This window comes from Sminthopsis crassicaudata, chromosome 1 (genome assembly GCF_048593235.1).
Source record: "Sminthopsis crassicaudata isolate SCR6 chromosome 1, ASM4859323v1, whole genome shotgun sequence".
Classification (NCBI taxonomy): Eukaryota; Metazoa; Chordata; class Mammalia; order Dasyuromorphia; family Dasyuridae; genus Sminthopsis; species Sminthopsis crassicaudata.
The window spans coordinates 480,060,364-480,080,274 of record NC_133617.1 but is presented as its reverse complement, the minus strand read 5'-3'; the positions used below and the strand labels follow the sequence as shown (position 1 = coordinate 480,080,274).

The following is a 19,911-nucleotide window of genomic DNA, read 5'->3' as shown; positions in this document are numbered from 1 at the left end:
ATTCTTTTTCATTACAACCTTCATTAACCCAATCTCCAATATCATGTCATAACCCCCATTACATTTAACAAAGATCAGAAAGGAATGACTAGCTGAAGATGAGAAGTAGAAGAGATGTGCCTCCTTCTAAAGGGCCAAAAACTTATTTCTTCATGGACTGTGCTTGTGGACCAACAAAACCTGGCCTGGTAATAAGCCCATTTGCTGTCACAAGACAGTCCCTTAGCTCCTCATTGTTATTTCTGGTCAACTCTTTTTGTTCCTCGAAGGGGTGGAGAAAGATGGGGAGATGGGTGGGAACATTGACATCATCCAAGTGAAAGGACTGATTCAAGAGTAGACAGTTATAGAAATAACAATAATAAGATGATGATAGCCATTTATCCAGTGTTTTATTGCTTGCTAAAGAACTTATAAAATCTCATATGAGCCTCACAAATACTTCATTAGATAGGAAATAAAAGTATTTTTGTCACCATTTTAGAGGCAAATAAACTGAAGTTCAGAAAACCTAAAGACCACAAGGATTGTATGTGTTAGAGCCCAGCTCAGAAAGAAGATCTTTGGATGACAACGGTAGTGCCATAACTTATTATTATACCACACTCTTCAAGCAGAAGGACAGTGAAAAAAACATCAGATCCCTAGCTTGGTGCCAGAATAGTCATATCATCTCTCTCTGCCCTAGCCCTGACTGTCATCTGGATGAGGAAAGTGGAAACTACTAGTAGGATATTCCAGTAGTGAATGGGGGTAGGCAAAAGGTTCTTATTAAAGTACATTATGGGGCAGTAGATGGCCATCTGTTTTTTTCACTGTCCTTGGATAATGAATAGAGCATTAGCCTTGGAGTCAGGAGGACCTGAGTTCAAATCTGGCATTAGACACTTGACATTAGCTATGGGGACACTGGACAAGTCACTTAAACATAATTGTCTCACACACAAAAAATTTTTTTTTAATTTTTAAAAAGTCATCCCTGATCAATAAAAAGTTCACAATCTAATGAGCAAGATAAGTGAATGAATGAATGAACAAATGAATAAATAAATATATAAACAAAGAACATCATATATAATAGGTATCGAATAAAATTTTTTGAATAATAAGTAAATCATATATATAGCCTTTCTGTTGCTGATATAGTGAATTTGAAAAGGATCTTGAGAGATGATCTGGGCTATTTTCCCAAGATTTGGTCAAGACTACATATATTCTATTCATCCTTTAGTAATAACTCTCTCTTCTTTTTCCTTTTCTCATTTCTCCCTGTTTCATCCTTCCTTTCCCTTCTCACCTTATATGTATGTATATGTTGAAATCTCATACTTTCTCTTTTTAATTTTGTTTGGAACTTAAATTTCATGGGACTTTCCTAAAGCCATCCTACCTGTTTTTCTTTTTTTCTCCCTAGACTAGATAAATATCTAAGCTCCATGTCCAATGAATCTTTCAATGACATAAATAAATCTCAATGTTTTTATCCCTGTTCTGAAATAGGGAATTCCCCACCAAGCCACCACCCCTTTTTAAAAATTGGAACAGTGATCATCTTGCCCGTCTTCCTCAGCAATTAGGAAACTAGGATCCAGAGAGGTTGTTACATATCTAATTATCATTTATCCTTCGTTCTAGTTAGTAGTATAACCAGGATTATCACCTAGGATATGTCCTTTCTAATTATATCTTCTTGATTTTTTTTTTTTGAACAAAATGACATATACTAAGCCTCTCTTAACCAAAATAAATAAGCAACAAAGTTTGAGACATCTTTCAGAGAAGAGCCCTAAAAGTTTTTCTAGGCATCTGTACACATCATGCATCAGAGACTAAAACAAACAAACTATTCAGGGAAAATATTCCTCTTTTTTCCTGTCATAGTAGAGATGAAACATCAGGCTTGGCAAAAATATCAAGTTGTTTTTGTTTTGTTTTTTAAAATCTGTAAACCTTAAAAATGCCAAGACCAGTATTCTCTTTTCAGCCCCTTGTGTGTTGGACCGAAGGCCTCAGTTACTGGTACAGAGCAATGCAAAGCTGCCATAAGTGAGCCAAGCATCAAACGCTTTGGCTCATAGGGAACTGAAGCTGTCAAAGTTTTGCTTTCTTGTTCAGGATATAGACCCAAGGGATGTGAGCCCCAGGGAGTTTCCCAGTGAGTACTAGGCATTTCACATTTGATGGAAGAGTTTGCAGCTACGCTGTTGACATCTCTTTCACAAACATTGCTAATCTTTTCAGATTTTTCCATGGAGCTGAATAAAAAGGTAAGCCAAGGTTTGTTCTTATCAACTACATAAGTTAAATAGGGTCCTACTGCACCTTACTTGAAAGCACTCTTAATTTCAGCAAGTAAGATAGAAGTATTTGCCTAATTATATCTTCACATGATGACTTCCCAGGTAATTGGAATATGCTGTAGCTGGTTATAATCGCCGTTGGTCCATTGTCCAATACCCAGTTAAGGACAGTGGATTTTCAGGGCTTGTGGAAAGCATACCAGGAGGAAACCAGGCCAAACAATAGGCACAAGTGGCAACATTCTTGAGATGTCAGGGAATCCTGAAATGGTGATTAATCAAATGCCCCAACACCTTTGTGCCTTTTGTGTGTATTGTTGCCAACAGAGAAGGAAAAACCATAGAAACTTTTTGATAATATCCAAACCAGCTATCATGGTACCCTATTTCTAACCCTTTCTTTCTTTTTTTCCTTCACTGCCTCAGAATGATTTCTTTCAGATTTATTGACAAGTATCACTTAAGTGATGGTCATTGAATCTATTCCTTTCACCCATTTTATATTTGTAGATTTGTGTTTATATTGACATTTTCCTCATGTACCTTAAGACTTCCTATGGTTATTTAAATCTTAGGCAGTTGAATAGAGTTTTTAAAATTCATTTCTCCCTTCCCCCAATTTATCCAATTTTCTTTCAAAATATTTGTAATGCACTTGATTGATGATAAATTTATCTAACAGCTATTTATTTTAGTTGGGTTTCCTTTTTCTCTCTAGCTCCCCCTTCCACTAAAGAGCTTGTATAACATATGAAAAAAACTTTTAAGTTAGTTTTAATTTGTGACATCTCCAGGATTTATTTACAGTAAAAATAACAAAACAGAATTTATTATATTTGATCATTTAAAACCAAACTATTGACATGGTGTTTTCATACACACATGTATACTCACCCATACATGCACACATCTCATATATCACTAAAATGATAAATGGTCAAAAAAAAAGAAAGGAAAACTTGTTTAAAAAATATATATATTTTGCTCTTGGAATGAAGAAGAATGAATATGAAGAATTTGGAGAAAATTGAGAAGCCTTGCATGAACTGACACAAGGTAAAATGAGAATAGATAATTTAAAAGTTAGTGGATTATCCAAAATTCATGATTTTTTCAAAAAGATATAGACATGTTTCCAGAACTTATAAAGGAAAATTGTCTCGATATCTTAGAATGATTGGGCATGTAGAAACTGAAAGAAGTCCCAAAATGAAAACTTGTAAGTATATTATTGCCAAAATTCAGATCAAGGGGAAAAAAAATATTGCCAGCAGTCAGAAAGACAGCATTCAAATACCTTAGAATCAGGATTTGGAAGCTATTACCTTAAAGAAGTAAAGAACTTGGAATAGTTTATTCAGAAGGGCAAAGGAGCTTAGATTATAACCAAGAATATTCTACCCAGCAAAAGTGAGTATAATTCTTCCCCGGGGAGGGGGGAGGGAATAGATATTGAGACATTTAAGCATTCCTGATGAAAAGATGGAGCTGAATAAACAATTTGGCATTCAACACAAGACTTGAGAAGCAAAAAAAGATAAATATGAATAAGAAATAGTAAGAGACTTAACAAGGTCAAACTATTTACATTTCACATGGGAAGATGTACTTTTTCATTAGTGGGACATTTAAAAAGAGACTTTTTGAGGGCAGTAGTGTGTTTACTATGTTGGGATGATCTCCAAAGAAGAATGAAAGAATAAGATAAAGAAATATACTGGGGGAAGAGAGCAATGGAAAAAAAATCTTCTCCCATAAATGAGACAGGCAAAGAAGAGTTATATAATGGAGGGGAAAATATGGAAGGCAATGCTTGAACTTTATTCTCATCTTTAGTGGTTCAAGGATGGTTAAATATACATACAAACAGCGTTAGGTCCAAAATTTCATTTTACTAAAGGATGTTGGTACTTAGAAGCAAACACTCTGAACAAATGAATAAATAAATATATAAATAAAGTATATCATATATAATAGGTACTAAATAAAAATTTTTGAATAATAAATCACATAGCCTTTCTGTTGCTGATATAGAATTTATAAGGTTCAAACAATAGTGAATTTGAAAAGGCTCTTGAATACAGAGGCCACCTTGACCTTTGGTGTATAAGAAGTTTTCTGCCATGTTGCAGAAATGCCCTTGTTGAGCAAGGAGCAATGATTTGTGATCATGGGAACTAGTAAACTGAGGGTCATGGCTAGTTACTCATGAGCAGGGATGCCTTCATAAGGCCTCTCACATGTGAATGAGTTGCTAAATTGCTGGATTGGCTCTCCTCCCACAGGTTAGAAACGAGATGTTTTTCTGAATGGTGATTGGGTATTGTCTACTATTTATGCATTGATCATGCTTGCAAAAATGCATATCAACAAGGCTGTACAGTATAATAAACTGGAGCTCTTTTCACATCCTATAAGTCTCCCACCTCATTCATCTTGCCTCTGAGATCAAAGTGCTCTTAAAAGATAGCCACAATAATTAGGATGGAAGGAAATGGTCCAACACTTGAAACAGAAAGATACACAAATTATAACACACAAAGTTGTGGAGCAGAATCTATTATACTTCAGCTGTAGAAAGTGCAAAAGTAGCAATCATGATTGCAAAGTAAAAGCAAATTAGATTAAAAGAGATAATTAGAAAACTACATTATGCCAAAACTTAGCATTGAATTAATAGCATATATACAACAATGTGTAGCATCCAAAATCTTGAAGGAAAAGTTAAATGAGTTATAAGAGGAAATAAAAATCATACTACTAATGGACCTCAATTTACTCTTGTCTGACCCAGATTAATCTAATCATAATTTTTAAAAAGTTTGATGTGATAGACTTCTGGAGAATACTGATTGTGAGTAAAAAGGAATATACATTTTCTCAGTTGCGCATGATACCTTCATAACAAATGACCATATTTTAGGGCCTAAAATCCTACAAACAAATGAATTATTTATTAATGAAGTTCATAATTTTAAACACATACAATCCCTAGAAATCACAATCTAAAATAGGTTTAGGATACACATAATTTAAAAAAAAAGGCTTTAATTGAATATGTAACCTAAATATAAAAGATCATGTTATTAAAAACTATTAGATGAGAATGAAATCTGTTATTTTTATATCTGTGCCTAGGGGAGAGATTTTTTTTAGCCAACACAAATATAGATAATGTAATTATGACACTAACAACATCAAGAGTAATAATAATATTTACATTGTACTTTAAAGTTTGTGAAATACTTTATAAAAATTATCTCATCTTATTTTCATAAAAACCCAGGGGGTAGATATTATTATTTTTCATGTGAGTAAACTAAGGTGGACAGATTTAAGTGAGTTTCCTAGGGTCATATTGAAGAGGGGACCTGGAAACTGAACATCCTAAAAGAAGAAAATCTCCTTCAACTCTGCCTCAGTGAGGGACCCTGCCCCAAAAGACAAACAGTTTCATCTTTGTTATCTGGGTGGGGTCGGCTCTGTCCTGAAACTCATTGAATTCAATTCAAATTCTAGCCCTAGCTGAAAGCCAGCTAGGAGCCAACTTGGGACTTCACCCACAGACCCCCTTTAGCTAAATCTCTCATTATAAAAAGAGCCAAACTAAAATCCTTTCTTTGCAGAGGTTCCAAACATGCCAAGCTATGCTATGCTTGGCTCGCCAAGAGCCTCTGCCCACTGCAATACTCTTTCCGATGCCATCTTATCTTTACCCTCACCTATTTCCCTAACCAGACTTTAACCTTACTTCCAATCCCCATAATAAATCTCTTTTATCAATCTAGGTTTTCAGGTCTGTAAATTCCTTTACAGGGAACTTCTGCATCGCCAGAAGGGAGTCCCCAAAACTCCCTACCCTTGCGCCAAATCCCAAGGGGCTACAGGGGAGTTCCATTTGACTCCATGAACCCCGAACTTGCCACTAGACCTCATTTAACTCCCTGACCACCAGAAACCCTAATTTCATTTGGGTACCCCAAATTTAAATCTCATCAATATGGTTAGTTGCTATGTTTCTGAAACTGGATTTGAATTTAGGAGTTTTTGACTTCTCTGTGCTCTATCTAATATGTCACCTAGCTGCTTCATAAAGTAGTTTTAATTACATGAAAATGAAAAGGTTTTCTATAAATATTGCTAGGAAATTCATATTTTGCATCAAATATCATTGCATCAAACATCAACAATTGCCTAAAACATATAAATAACTAATACAAATATGTAACACCAAAGCATTATTCAGGGAATATGGTCAAAGAATATGGTATGAACAGAATAGTTTTCAAAAGAATTATTAATAGCAATATCAAAAACTGTTATCCGTACTAAGAGAAATGCAAATAAAAACAACGGTAAGGTTATATGATATACCAGCAAACTAGCAAAAATAACAAAAGATTAGAATGTTTATTTTGTGAGATTTGTGAATTGATCTGACTGATCTGAAAAACAAAATTATGCTAATAAAGTCACTCAAATATCTAGTTTCTCCCTTAGAGATTCTGCTACTATGCATATAACTCAAAGAAGTCAAAGATGGAATGATAGGTCCTACACGCACCAAAATATATTCACTACAGTATTTTTTTTTTTGGTAGTATCAAATAACTAGGGAAGAAAGTAGAGCCAAGTTGTTTGGGGATAAATAAATAAACTGTGTTACACAAATTTAATGGAATATTACTGTATCCTAATCAATTATATGAATGGAATTGAAGTGAACTAAAGCATATTCAGGACCAAAGTTTACAGTTTTTACAATATTTGCAAAATATAAATAATTGAATCTTTTAAAAATGATTTTAAATAACTATTCTTAGACTCTAAAAAGACTTGAGAAAATGAAATTTTCTTTTTCCATTACAAAAGTGAGGAATTAATGTGCACTATTATTGTATATAATATTGGATGTAGATGATATGTTGGCAAGTTTTGTTGAACTGTTTATTTTTTTAAAAATAATTTCCTTAATCTTTGTTACAAGGAATGGATTGTTCAGTTTGTATTCAGAAGTAGTAGATTTGAAAATGTGATGGGAAAACAAAAGCTATATATGTAAGCCTACTTATTCTAATTGGGATTTACAGCAAATTTAAAGCTAAGCAAGTCTATCTCCTCTTCTTCATGATAAACTTGCATGTGAATAAAAACTGCCTTAAGTATAAGCAGATCTTTATAGAGATGGTTTTCCAACCCTTTGCTATCTAGTTTCCCTCTCTTAAACACCAAACATTTTCTTTTCCTAGCATATAGTTTCTTTTCTTTCTTTCTTTCTTTTTCCCCCTAGGGGAGGCAATGTATCTTCTTTTTATTTTATTTTAATTTTTTAATTAAACCTTTTTTCCCCAAAACATAAGCTTAATTTTTAACATTCACCCTTAAAAAAACCTTCCTCCTATTCCCACCCCTTGATAGGAAATAATCTGATATATGACAAAAACATGAAGTTCTTTCACATATTTCCACAATCATCATCTAGCATATAGTTTCAAAAAAAAAATGCAGTTTCATGTATTTCTGTGATTCTTTTCGTATTAAACAATTTTATAAATAAATTAAAATTTTATTTTATGATACTAGTCAACTTAGATATCCTACAACCCTCTTTCTAACACCAAATCTTTTACATGTAAAATGATATAAATCCTTTTTTTTTTTTTTTTTTTTTTTTTTTTTTTTTTTTACAAAATTTCAGTTGTTAATTATTTACTTAACTATTCTTTGTCTTTAAACCCTAGAGTAAGTTCTTTTGTACTCCTTTGGAAGATAGGGAATATTGCACTGTGATTGAGATTTCGAAGGATGTGTGTGTCTTGTTTGTGTGTGTGTGTGGTTGGTGTAATATTAGAATATAAGCTGTTATACCTTTTCTATAGTATTTCTATTGCTTAACATAGTATTTGGCACATAAGTGTTTAATAAATGCTTTTTTAATTTATTCATTTATTTGAACTTTCCCAGTACTTGTCTAATTTTGTGTCCACTATCATTTCACCCACAGATTAAAGATTGAGGAGCTGGTGATGGAAAGAAGTCAATTAGAAGAGGAGAAGAAAAATCTTGAGATGCAGCTTGAGAAATTGACTCTTCAGGTGAGAGGATCACAGTCCTAATCAGGCTTGAAATTTGATCTTGTGTTAGCACTCTTCCCTACTTAGTGCTCCTTTCTGTTTTTATCCCATCTTTAAACATCCACTATCCTGAGACCTATTTCATAGGCTACATTTAAGCTTATTTTACTTTCCACAGAGACCTTTCTTCAAATACCTCTTGTCCTCTGAACTCCTGTTATAGTCCGGAGTGTCATGTGACCATTAGTTTAATTTTGTATGGGGCATAATTTGCTGGTACTTTTCCTGAGTGGAAGCCAGGCAGGAAAATGCTTCTCCATCTCTAAAACAAACTTGCCCTGTGGATGCAACAATTTTCTCTCCCTTCATTTAAGGGATTTTTCTTTCTTATCTCCCTCCTGCTAATGGCTCTATGACCAGTGACACTGTATGCCTGGAAGCTCCTTTTACAACAGAAAACCCTGGGTAAAAATTAATTTGGTGATTATTTTCTTCATGGTCTTTGGTTTGTTTTTAATCAAACACTCCTTCTGTTGGCACTGTTCAAAATGGAGAACTCAGTATCAGTAGCTATTTGCATTGTTTTCATTTTTCTTTCTTTTTCATTTTCCTTTTTGCGTGAATTACTTCATGGCAGAAATCCTGCAGATTTGAAATTACCCAGATTTCAGACAGGCCATTGATTTTTATCTTGACACCTATTAGAGGCAAATCAAATCTCTTTTTTATTACCAATTCTTAGAGATGGGAAAAGTGACAACTTTGATAAAGCAGGAGGCCGAGAGCTGCTGAATGCGTCAGCTGTGCCATGTTTAGCACAAGGGCCTGTCATCCTGCTCTCCTTTAATTGGGCTGCAGTCATAAAAAGCTTGGGGCTTGGCGAGTAGATTTGCTGGCCTCTAGTACATACCATTTCCAAATGGTAACTGTTTAATATCTATCTGGGGGACAAATCCCAACTGAAATAATTGTGTGATAGCCTTTTATTCTTTTCTACAGGGATATTAAAGGGAGGACCACACCCGCATAGCGTTCAGTTCTATTTATCACTTTGAAAAGATCTTCCATGGGTATCAGCCTTATTAAATATATTCCCCATCCACAAATTCAAGATGAATGTCATTCTGAGTTCTTTTCATGCCCAGGACTCTCTCAAGAATCTCCTGTTTTTGTTTTAGTATTCATCTTGTAGCATCAAATTATTATTTCTTTGGTGTTGGGTACTCCTTTGTTATGGGCTGAATAGTCCCAATGATGTAAAAAATGATGTTGAATCTTCCTATAAACCAGGTGAACTGACATTTGAAACAATATTAAAATTTCAGAATTTATCATTGCTACTTAAGAGTAGAATGAGTCCTTCTGTTTAATTATAAACTATTAAAACCTTAATATAAGGTCTAACTTTCACATATTGCCATATTTAGTTCATTTGGAGAGATTCCTCCTTAATATAGCTTAAGTCATGGTTCCAAATCAGTATTTAAGATCAGCTAAAGATGGAACCAGAAAAACCATAGTTTGAGTAATTATTAAAGTGAATCAAGGTTGCTAGTGGCAAGAACAGAGTTAGTCCTGATGATATGCAACACCCTGGACTTGGGGATGCACTGGAATGTGGGGGTAAAAAAAAATTGGAATCAGAGGATCTGATGCTTCCTTTAGATGCTTAATTTGAACAAGTCACCTTCCCTGTTTCGGCCTTATGCTTCTCAGTCCTGTGATTCAGTGCCTGGGATCTTATTTAGAATATAGACATTATTGTTTCAGTGTGCATATTCTCTAATCAAATGCACAATATATTGAAGACATACTCCTGGATAAGTACATTTTCCTCCCAAATATTCCTGGAGTACTTTATCTGGTTCTCTTATTTGTCCCTTCCAAACCCCACCATGTATTGTACTCTTCTATGTTTGTGTCAAACACCCCCACCCTCACTTCTCTCCCACAGTAGAATCTGAGTTACTTGAGGGTAAGAGACCATTTTGTTTTTGTCTTTATATCTCCAAAACTAGGACTATAGTAGGTACTTGTTGTCTGTCCTTTGTTCTGGAAGTAGGTATTTAATGAATGTCTGTTGAGTTCAGTTATAGTTGGATATCCATTGCATTCACTAAACTGTATTTATATAAAAAGTAGAAATAAGCCTAACTATAAAGTATGGCTTAGAGAAGCAGCATGCTGTAAGTGAGCTTTAGTAGAAGTGAAATCATCTGAGTTCAGGACCTGAACTTCAGTTTCTTCTATCGTAGAGTGAATATAATAAAAGTTGGGTTTTCTTCCTTTAAAAGGTTATCAAGGTTAGTAAAATAAGATACGGTATCTAATTTGTGAATAACTAGGTGGTATATAAATGTTAATTGTCATCAACTTCATTAGTAAATAAGCAAATATGTTAGCAGCTAGGCTATGGGATTTTTTGGAGCTCAAATGAAATCATGGTTATGAAATACTTTATACTTTATAAATGTGAAGTGCTACATAAAACCAATCTTCTTTTATGAATAGATTAGAGAAAACATGACAAAGTAGTCAGACCTGGATTGATTCCCACCTCTGTACACATTGGCCTTGTTTCCCTAACTCTTTTAAAATGAAAATTGGAAATGACTTGTTGATCTATTTCAGGAGTTTAATTTTTTAAAAGTCCAAACTTGGGGAAATTTTTTTTTTAAATTTGTTAAACAGGTACTTGTTTATAGACACAGAAGAAGTCTGGATTTGGAGCTCAAAAACCTGAATTCCATTCCTGCTTCTCACACTTAGTATTTGAGGCTCTCTGAGATTCCTGTCAGTTAATTGGGGAGAATGTAAGTCATTCCCATGGGAAATTAGAGCAAGGAGCAGCAACTTTATTTTTCTCTAGTCTTATGATCAAACTAAAATGTGCCTATGGTTATTACTGAAAGTCCTGAGGCACAAGAAAAGAAAAGGAAAAAAAAAAAAGGAAGCAAAAAAAGTATGCATGTCAGCCTGAAATCAGAGAAAAGAAAAGTGGCAGAGTGGGGAAAGATGTTTATATGTATATAGAATGCCTTTAGCAAAAATTAATATTTGTCCCCAACCCATATAAATTTGTTTTGTAAACTACTTTTTTTTTTCATAAGGGAGGATTTTTATTTTGTGGGAGAGTAGTATGTGAGGGAGAGTGGGTTTGTAATGTTAGAGATGCAGAAAAAAAGAATGAAAGAAAAAGAAAAGACCATCAATGAAACATAAAAAATAATACACAAAAGAGCAGAAGGAAATTCTAGAGGAGGCAGAAAAGCAAGACTATATTTTTACTGTCATGTGAAACTTAATATACATGTTAAACTATAATGGAAATTCATATTTTCATATGCAGTCCTATTCCTGATTTTTTGTATATCAAAATATTCATGTTTATTAAGTTAAAAAAATAGAATTTTAAGGATCAAATAATTAAGCATTCAAAAAGGAGAAAGACTATAGTGAGCCTTACTTAACATGATTGGAGCAAAGGCTACTTGAGAAGATTTCTATGTAAGTAGGAATTGAATTGGATGATGTCTTTTTCTATTCCTGTCTTTCTGTAACCCAATGCTGCCATCTACATTGTTCTTAAGGGAAAATAGAGAGGATGTCCTAGCACCTTTATGTTCATTTGACCATTATCAGAGTCATGTATAAAGAGATGGTGTCTTTTCTGTATGGAGCACAAAGAAGGAGGGCAGACCCTAGAAATATTACAGGAGTCCATAGACTTCATGATGAGTTAGTCATATTTTGGCTTGCAGTGTATCTAAACAGAATAGTTTGTCATGAGTTCATAACAAAGGATCATACCTTTTAAGATAATTATCTAATCACTCCTTCTTTGGGATATGTGCTAGAGAAGCCTTAGGAACTTGATAAGAGCTTTAAGATATTTCTATCTGCGTAACAAGTGATGAATAATATAATTCTCAGATTGCATTATGAAAAACTCCAAATTTTCCAGAGTGAAAGGCAATCTCAAATTTGTATTTCTCAGCATAGGTGAATGGGAGTAAAATTTTTTCACTCCTGTGGTTCCATGTATTTTATCTATATATGGTGCTTTCAGCATGGCAGTAGTTTCCATTAAGTTCCACAGAAATTTATTCATTTTGAAACAAAAAGAAGAAACATCTTTAAATAAAACTTATGCTATCATTGGCCTCTAATAAAAGAAATGTAACTAATCTTTCAATATGGCAGTATTTTCCATTAAATTTCCATAGAACTTTATTCATTTTGAAACAAAAAAGAGGAAGAAACAGTCTTTAAATAAACTTTTGCTATCATTGGTCTCCATATTAATTTTTTAAAAATGTAACTAATTGAAGTTAAAAATTTGCATCCTTATAAAGCAGCATGAGGTAGCAAATATTTTTCTACTTTTGATTTGTTAAAATAGAGTCTAGCTTACATATCATTTTAAAGGTGATTGACAAGGGACATTTAAACATGCCTTTTCCCCCATCTTGACTAGATAAAAATCAATGCATCTGGCCTCCAAAAGAGATATAACAAAGCATCTTCCTTTATAAAGGTGGGAGGTTTACAAGTTTGGCACATTGTCAAGTTTTTTGATGTGTTGATCAGTCTTACTCATTTGTTCTCTTCTTCCTCTTTTTTTTTTTCCCCCTTAAAAAATGAATTTAATATACGTAACGGCTGTGTGAGGGGAAGGATACAAAGAGAAATTTAGGCAATGTGATAACAAAGGATATCAATTAAATTTTATTTTAAAAAATAAGGGCCTCAAAAAACTGAAAGTTGAGTGAATGCTCATCAGTTGGGAAATGGCTGAATAAGTTTTGGTATAAAAATGTAATGGAATATTATTGCTTTATAAGATATAATGAGCAGACTGATTTCAAAAAGTCTAGAAAGACTTACATGAACTTATGCTAAATGAAGTGAGCAGAACCAAGAGAACGATGTATTTAGCAATAACGAGATTTTGTGATGATCAACTATGAGAAACTTGATTCTTATCAACAATGAGGTGTGATTCAAAGCAATTCCAATAGATTGTGATGAAAAGAATCATCTACATTCAGAGAGAACTATGGAGACAAGTATGCTCTGATAGAGCATAGTATTTTCATTTTTTTGTTGTTTGTTTGCTTATTTCTTTCCCTTCCTTTCTCGTGTATTTCCCATTTGATTTGATTTTTTTTGTGTGTGTGCAACATGACAGATGGAAATAGGTTTAAAAGAATTGTACATATTTAATATATTAGAGTGCTTGCTGTTTTGTGGGGGGAGAAAAATTTGGAACACAAGGTTTTGCAAAGGTAAATGTTAAATTATTTTTGCATGTATTTGGAAAAATAAAATATCATTTAAATAAGATAAATAAATAAAAGTCAGGGCCTTATAGTTAGGTAGAGTAGAAAGAGGAGAGTTTGATGAATGAATGAAGGCTGTTGTCACAGAAAACCTCTATTAAAATGTACGTTGCATGTACATAGTCCCTAGAGAAAGTACTTAAAGTAAAAAATCCAGGAGATACACATGTTGAGATCCTCCCAATCCATTTCTTTATAAAAATCCTCATAAATTTTGCTCTGATTTGGCCTCCAAATGTCAATATTGATTGAAGGATACTCTGTTGTCTTGGACCTCAAGTTCAATTGTGCTGATCATAAAGTCTCAGCCTGGGGCTAAAGGTTACTAGGAGCACTTCCCTTGTATGAGTGGTAGCAGAGGGGTGAGGACTCTTGCCTGTGGGCACTTGCAGGAGAGTAGAATCCCTAGTTTTAGTACCAGGGCAAGAGAGGAGAGCCACAGGAACTGTGGCAGGAAACAAAGGAAGTTGCTTTTGGGGGTCTATGTGACTAGTCGCAGAGGGACTGATGTTGCAGTGCCCTCTCCCCATTTTAGAAAATAACAGCAAGAAAGCACAAACCTGGGGCACTATTACCCATACCTCAGGACTAGAACCTGATTATAATAAAGCAGCTAAAAATAAAACTAAATTAAACTAAAACTAGAAATGAGAAAGAACCTGATCATAATTATTGTGGGGATAGAGAAGATCCAGGTTCATATTCAGAGGAAGATAGTAAAGTTAAAATTTTTAAATTAAATTTTAAAGTAAAAATTAAAAAAAAACCCACTCTTAACCCAAAGAGAAACATGATCACAAGCCCAAAAAGAAATCTTGGAAGAACTGCAAAAGAATTTCCAAAACCAAATAATAGTGATTGAGACAAAATTGGGGCGAGGGGAGGGGAGGGATAAGAACAGTCCAAGTTAATTATGAAGAGAGAGTCAACAAATTGAAAAAAGATTCTGGAACTTAAGGAAGAATATGATTCCTTGCAAGCTAGAATTGTACAAAAGGAAATGAATGACATTTTAGGACACCAAGAAATTACAAAATCAAAAGAATGAAAAAAAGAGAATGTGAAACATCAGAAAAGCAACTGATCTGGAGAAAGATCAAGGAGAGACCATATGAGAATTGTTGGATTACCTGAAAGTTATGATAAAAAAAAAAAGACTTGATACAATAATTAGCAAAAGAGTTGAGGTTATGACCAAAAATAGATTATCAGCGAAGTTGAGTATAATCCTGAATGGGGAGAGGGGAAGGATACTTAACAAACTAAAAGCCTTTTTAAGTATTTGTGACAAAAAGATTATACTTCAATAGAAAATTCTGCATATAAGATCCAGGAGAAATATTAAAGAACAATTATAAAGGAATTCAATAAGGTCAAACTGCTGTGAAAATAAAAGCACCCCAAGTACAGTATAGAATAGTTTTGGGACAATATAGTACTTACCATGACAAGATATCTATTAAGAATAAAAGAGATTTGTTATTTATTTACGTGAAATAACAGATGGATTCAAAACAACTACAACCAGGTAAAGCAGAGTCATATTGAGTGTGCAACTTGCTTTTGGGGGACATGACTTTTAAAGTCTCAGAGAAAGGAGATGGAAATAAAGGCAGGATCTAGGGAGTGGCAAAGTTCTGCAGCAAGATGTTGAGACTGTCTTAAATTCAGTCTGGGAAGAGTATCTTGTAAGTACATCTGCTAAAACAAACCCAGAAGGTATATAAACAAAATTCCCCAAAAAACAAACAAAAATCCTTTTTATGCAAATCAATTTTAAATAATTGAAGAAATATTAGTTGTTCATATGTAGGCAGAGCCAATATAATAAAAGTGACACAGTTTACCTAAATCTATGTATTCAATGCCATCCCAATTAAATTAGCAAAAAAAATTTTTTTACCAAGTTAGAAAAAGATAACAATATATTAGAAAAAGCAAAACAACAAGAATATCAAAGAAACTAATGAAAACAATGTAAAGGAAAGAGATTTAGTGGTACCAGATCTTAAGCATATTATAAGGCAGTAATTATTGAAACCATCTGATACTGCTAAGAAATAGAAAGATCAGTGGAGCAACAATAGATTACAATGTATAGCACCAAATAACTACAGTAACCTTGTGTTCCAACTGTTAAAAAACTTAAGTTTTGGGGATAAGAATTTATTAGTAAAAAAATTGTTGGGAAAGCTGAAAACATTTTGGCAGAAATTAGGCACAGAGCAATACTCTTATACTATTTACTAAGATAAGATAAAAATGGATACATGACCTAGAAAAGAAGGAAATATTACTAAAAAAATTTGAAGAATACAAAACATATTACTTATCACACTTATGAACAAAATTTATGATTAAAGAAGAGATGCTAAGCATTATGAGGTGTAAAATCAATAATTTCATTTACTTTTTATTTAAGAGGTATTATACAAATAATACCAGTGTTGCCAAGGACAAAAGGAAAGCCAAAAATTAGGGAGGGGACCAGATTTTATAAACAGTTCCTCAGATAAAAGTCTTGTATCTTAAGTATATAAAGAATTATGTCAAATGTAAGTCATTCCTTCAGTGATAAAATGGTCAAAGGATGTGAACTGGCAGTTTGCTGATGAAGAGATCAAAACAATTTATAGTTATGAAAAATATTTAAACTCATCGTAGATTAGAGAAATGCAAATTAAAACAGCCTTGAGACACCATTTTACATCTATCAGATGGGCTAAAATGATAGAATGGGAAAATGACAAATGTTAAAGTGTATAGGAAAAAATTAGTCCAAAAATCTACCACTATTGGTAGAATGTGAACTCACTCAACTATTTTGTAAAGGAATCTGGAATTATGCCCCCAAAGTTATTAAACTGCATTTATCCTTTGACCTAAGAATACCACTATTATATTTCTCTAAATAATTAAGGAAAAAAGGTAAAAAAAACAAAAAACAAAACAAAAAAAAACACCTATGTGTTCTAAAATATTTACAGCAGCTCTATTTGTGCTAGCAAAGAACTGGAAATTGAGGAGATACCCATAGATTGGGGAATGGCTAAACAAGTTGTGGCACGTGATCATAATAGACTGCTACTATATTATAAAAAATGATGAACTCAGTGATTTTAGGAAAAAATGGAAAGATTAATGAAATAATGAAGAGCTAACTGAGCAAAACAAAGAGAACATTATATATAGTAACTGCAATATTGTTTTAAGAAGAACTGTGAGTGACTTAATCATTGACTATTATAAATACCCAAATTAACTACAACAGACCTATGAAGAAAGATGGTGTCTTTATCCAGAGAATGAACTGATAAATAGAAGCGTATATGTAGTATGGTTTTACATACACACATATATGTTTGTATACACACATACATATGTATATGTATATATGCACACATAATATGTCTCCATCTCTTGGGCAGGAGTAGGGGAAAAATTAGGAGAAAAAAAGTTACATGATAACTTTATCATATATTTTAAAAGAAAGGAAAGTTGTACATAAGATTTGCAGTTTCATGTGCATTCCTTTTTTAAATACTACATTGTTATGGAAATGCTTGTTTTATTTCCTAAAGTCAGAATTTAAAAAAAAAAAAAAAAAAAAAGTCACGCTCTTTGAAGCCACTGCCATCCTTGGGTGACTATCTTTCCACATCTGTCTGCAGGCGCTTCCTCTGTCCTCGGTCACAACTGCTCCGATGGTTACGGCTACTGCTTCTGGTGGATTCTACTACTGACTGCTGTTGCTGTGGGATCTCTGATGGGGCCTCTGGACCTCCCAAGTGCTCCCTAAGCACTCCCTTCTTGGAGCACTCATTCACCTAATATCATGAAAGAATAAATTCAAAAGAAACAAAGGCATCATGTGCTTATGATAGCCAGATGGGGGAACACATACAGCTTTTCTTCCCCCACCCCTGTACTTACTGCCAGCAAGGAGAAGAACTGAGAGGTGGACAAGATTGCACTTTTTATATTCATACTCAGTTTCTATTCACCATCTAAGTCAACCATTCTTTCAGTCATGAATTGCTAGAAATGCTGCCTCTCCATATAGGATTGCTATTCACTGGAAATATTTGAGCATGCTCTGTATAACTCATCAGCAAGCGCAAGTCTAAGCACACTTCCTCTGTTGACATTAAGAAGGACATTAATGGCATGAGGGGACTAAAAAGAACACAAATGCTGGCTTTTCTGAATGATGGTGGCCAATGCTTTCTTTCTCCTTTTATAGTTCAGTTCCTCCTTGTCCCAATAAGATTAGTGTTTGGAATAATAATGAACTATCAAGAAAAAAGAAATGTAATCAGTTATCTTTTCAAATGTTTAAACTTTTAAGATGTGTGTGGTAGTCAGGAGACCAGAACCATTTCACCATTAATAAAAAGATGGCAGAAAATCACCTTCTGAATGGTTAAGATTTCATGCTCTAGAAAGCATAATTCTAATCAACATTATTTGGGTGAATGGTGGATTTATGTACAGTATGTGCAGATGGAATAAATCCTTGACTTTCTCTGTGGAAAGTTCCCCCAAATCCTTTTATTCCCTATTCTGACCCTTAGTTCAAAATCCAGGAATGTTGTTTTGAGAGAGAATCATAATTTAGCAGCAGGGGTAATGAAAAGTGCACTGCATTAAGACTCTGGGGCTCTATATTCTACTCTTCTACCAGTTCACATAAACATATTTATAAATTGTGTAATTTGGCACTTAAGCAGCCATTTAATAAATATTTGTTGTATTGTATTGGCCTTGAGATTATACTTGAATCCTGTGGACTCAGTTCCTTCAGTTGTAAAAGATGATAATAAATTGAGTATCTAGTGAGAATCTTGAGATTATCTTCCACTTCTAAGAGCCTTTGAAGCAAAGGGGGAAGGGAGGAGTTTGAAGAATAGGAACATGAAGCCAAATATTGTTATATGAGAGTAGGTATTAACAAGAAAACCATTTCAAAACTTTATTAAATAAAATGAGATTAATAGAGCAACAATGCAGAGAAATATAATGTAGAGAAAACAATGTAGAGAAAAAAAGCGATAAAATCTGACAGAAGGTACTTCTCAAATACTCTTCAATATCAACAATCTAGCCTTTGTTTCAAGATTTATAAAGATGAAAAACTAGTCATTTCTCTAAGCCTCCCATCTTGTTTTATAGAAATTTCTCTTTCTACCAATTAAACACCCATTTCTTAAGCCAGTCCTTGATTGATTTGGTTTTGAATCCCTTCAACACAGCCTTCCTTGGAGTAGAATGCTTTTCATCTCTAGGATTGTGCTATCTTGGAGCCTAATCAGCCTAGGGTCCTTGGCTTAACAGCCTTTTATTTAGAGGTAGAAGTACTGTATTTGCAAGTAGGTGGGTTCTCAGAGAAACCCAACCCTTATGTGTATAATGTTTGTTCAATTGAATTATTGGTTAATTAAATCCTCTCCTTTGATATGCTTGGATATATGCCTGGTCTAATTTGTGGGGGTATACAGTCAAAATATTGAAATTCTGTACTTCCTCTCTTCCCTCCCAACTCAACTCATGTTCTCGATGCACAGCCTATGGTCCCCTAGTTAATTCCCAGCAGGCCCAGTCTATTACCAGCAAATAACCAGTCTACATCAGAGAAGAATGATGAGCAGAATGGGGTAAGCCATGGGAGTTTAAGGCTTCTGATTGGCTAGATAACCAATGCTGGTTCAACACCCTTTTGGATTACTCCTGTGATTTATATTTCTTGAATGTAATATTAACACTTGAAGACTTTTTCCTGATGCCTACTGCACAACTAAATTCCTTTGTCTTTCTTTTTATTTAAAGGCTATCCTCCAAAAAAAAGGAAGTCTCAGTGCTGTTTTCTACCTTCTGTCCTGCTTCTCTTTGTCTTCTAGAAACCTTCCTTTTTCTTAACTCCCTCTACCATCACCCCTTTATCTTCCTTCATATCTTCTTTGCCTTGACTGATGACATCAAGTTGCAAGCTGCATTGATTTTCCTTCTGGCATAATGGCCAAAGTTTGGATATTACTGCTTACAGCTTAACTGCTCATATAAACTCATGCACACAAAGAGAACCTTAAATCCTGCCTTGTGATGAGGAGATCCCTGAGAACCTACATTGCAAACTGCCCCACCTCTCCCCTCAACACACAGTGATATAGCCTTTGATGTACTCTTCGATAAATATGT

The 19,911-nt window shown here is 33.9% G+C and overlaps 1 protein-coding gene across 4 annotated transcripts in view; it reads left to right on the top strand.

Moving 5' to 3' along the window:
* The window catches only part of MAD1L1 (mitotic arrest deficient 1 like 1), an 862,777-nt gene that overhangs the window by 490,015 nt on the left and 352,851 nt on the right, over positions 1-19,911 (top strand). For all 4 annotated transcript variants that reach the window (XM_074281152.1, XM_074281151.1, XM_074281153.1 and 1 more), the window contains one exon: positions 8,305-8,395. In XM_074281152.1, the coding sequence (XP_074137253.1) occupies positions 8,305-8,395 (91 nt within the window). The remainder of the gene's footprint in view (positions 1-8,304; positions 8,396-19,911) is intronic.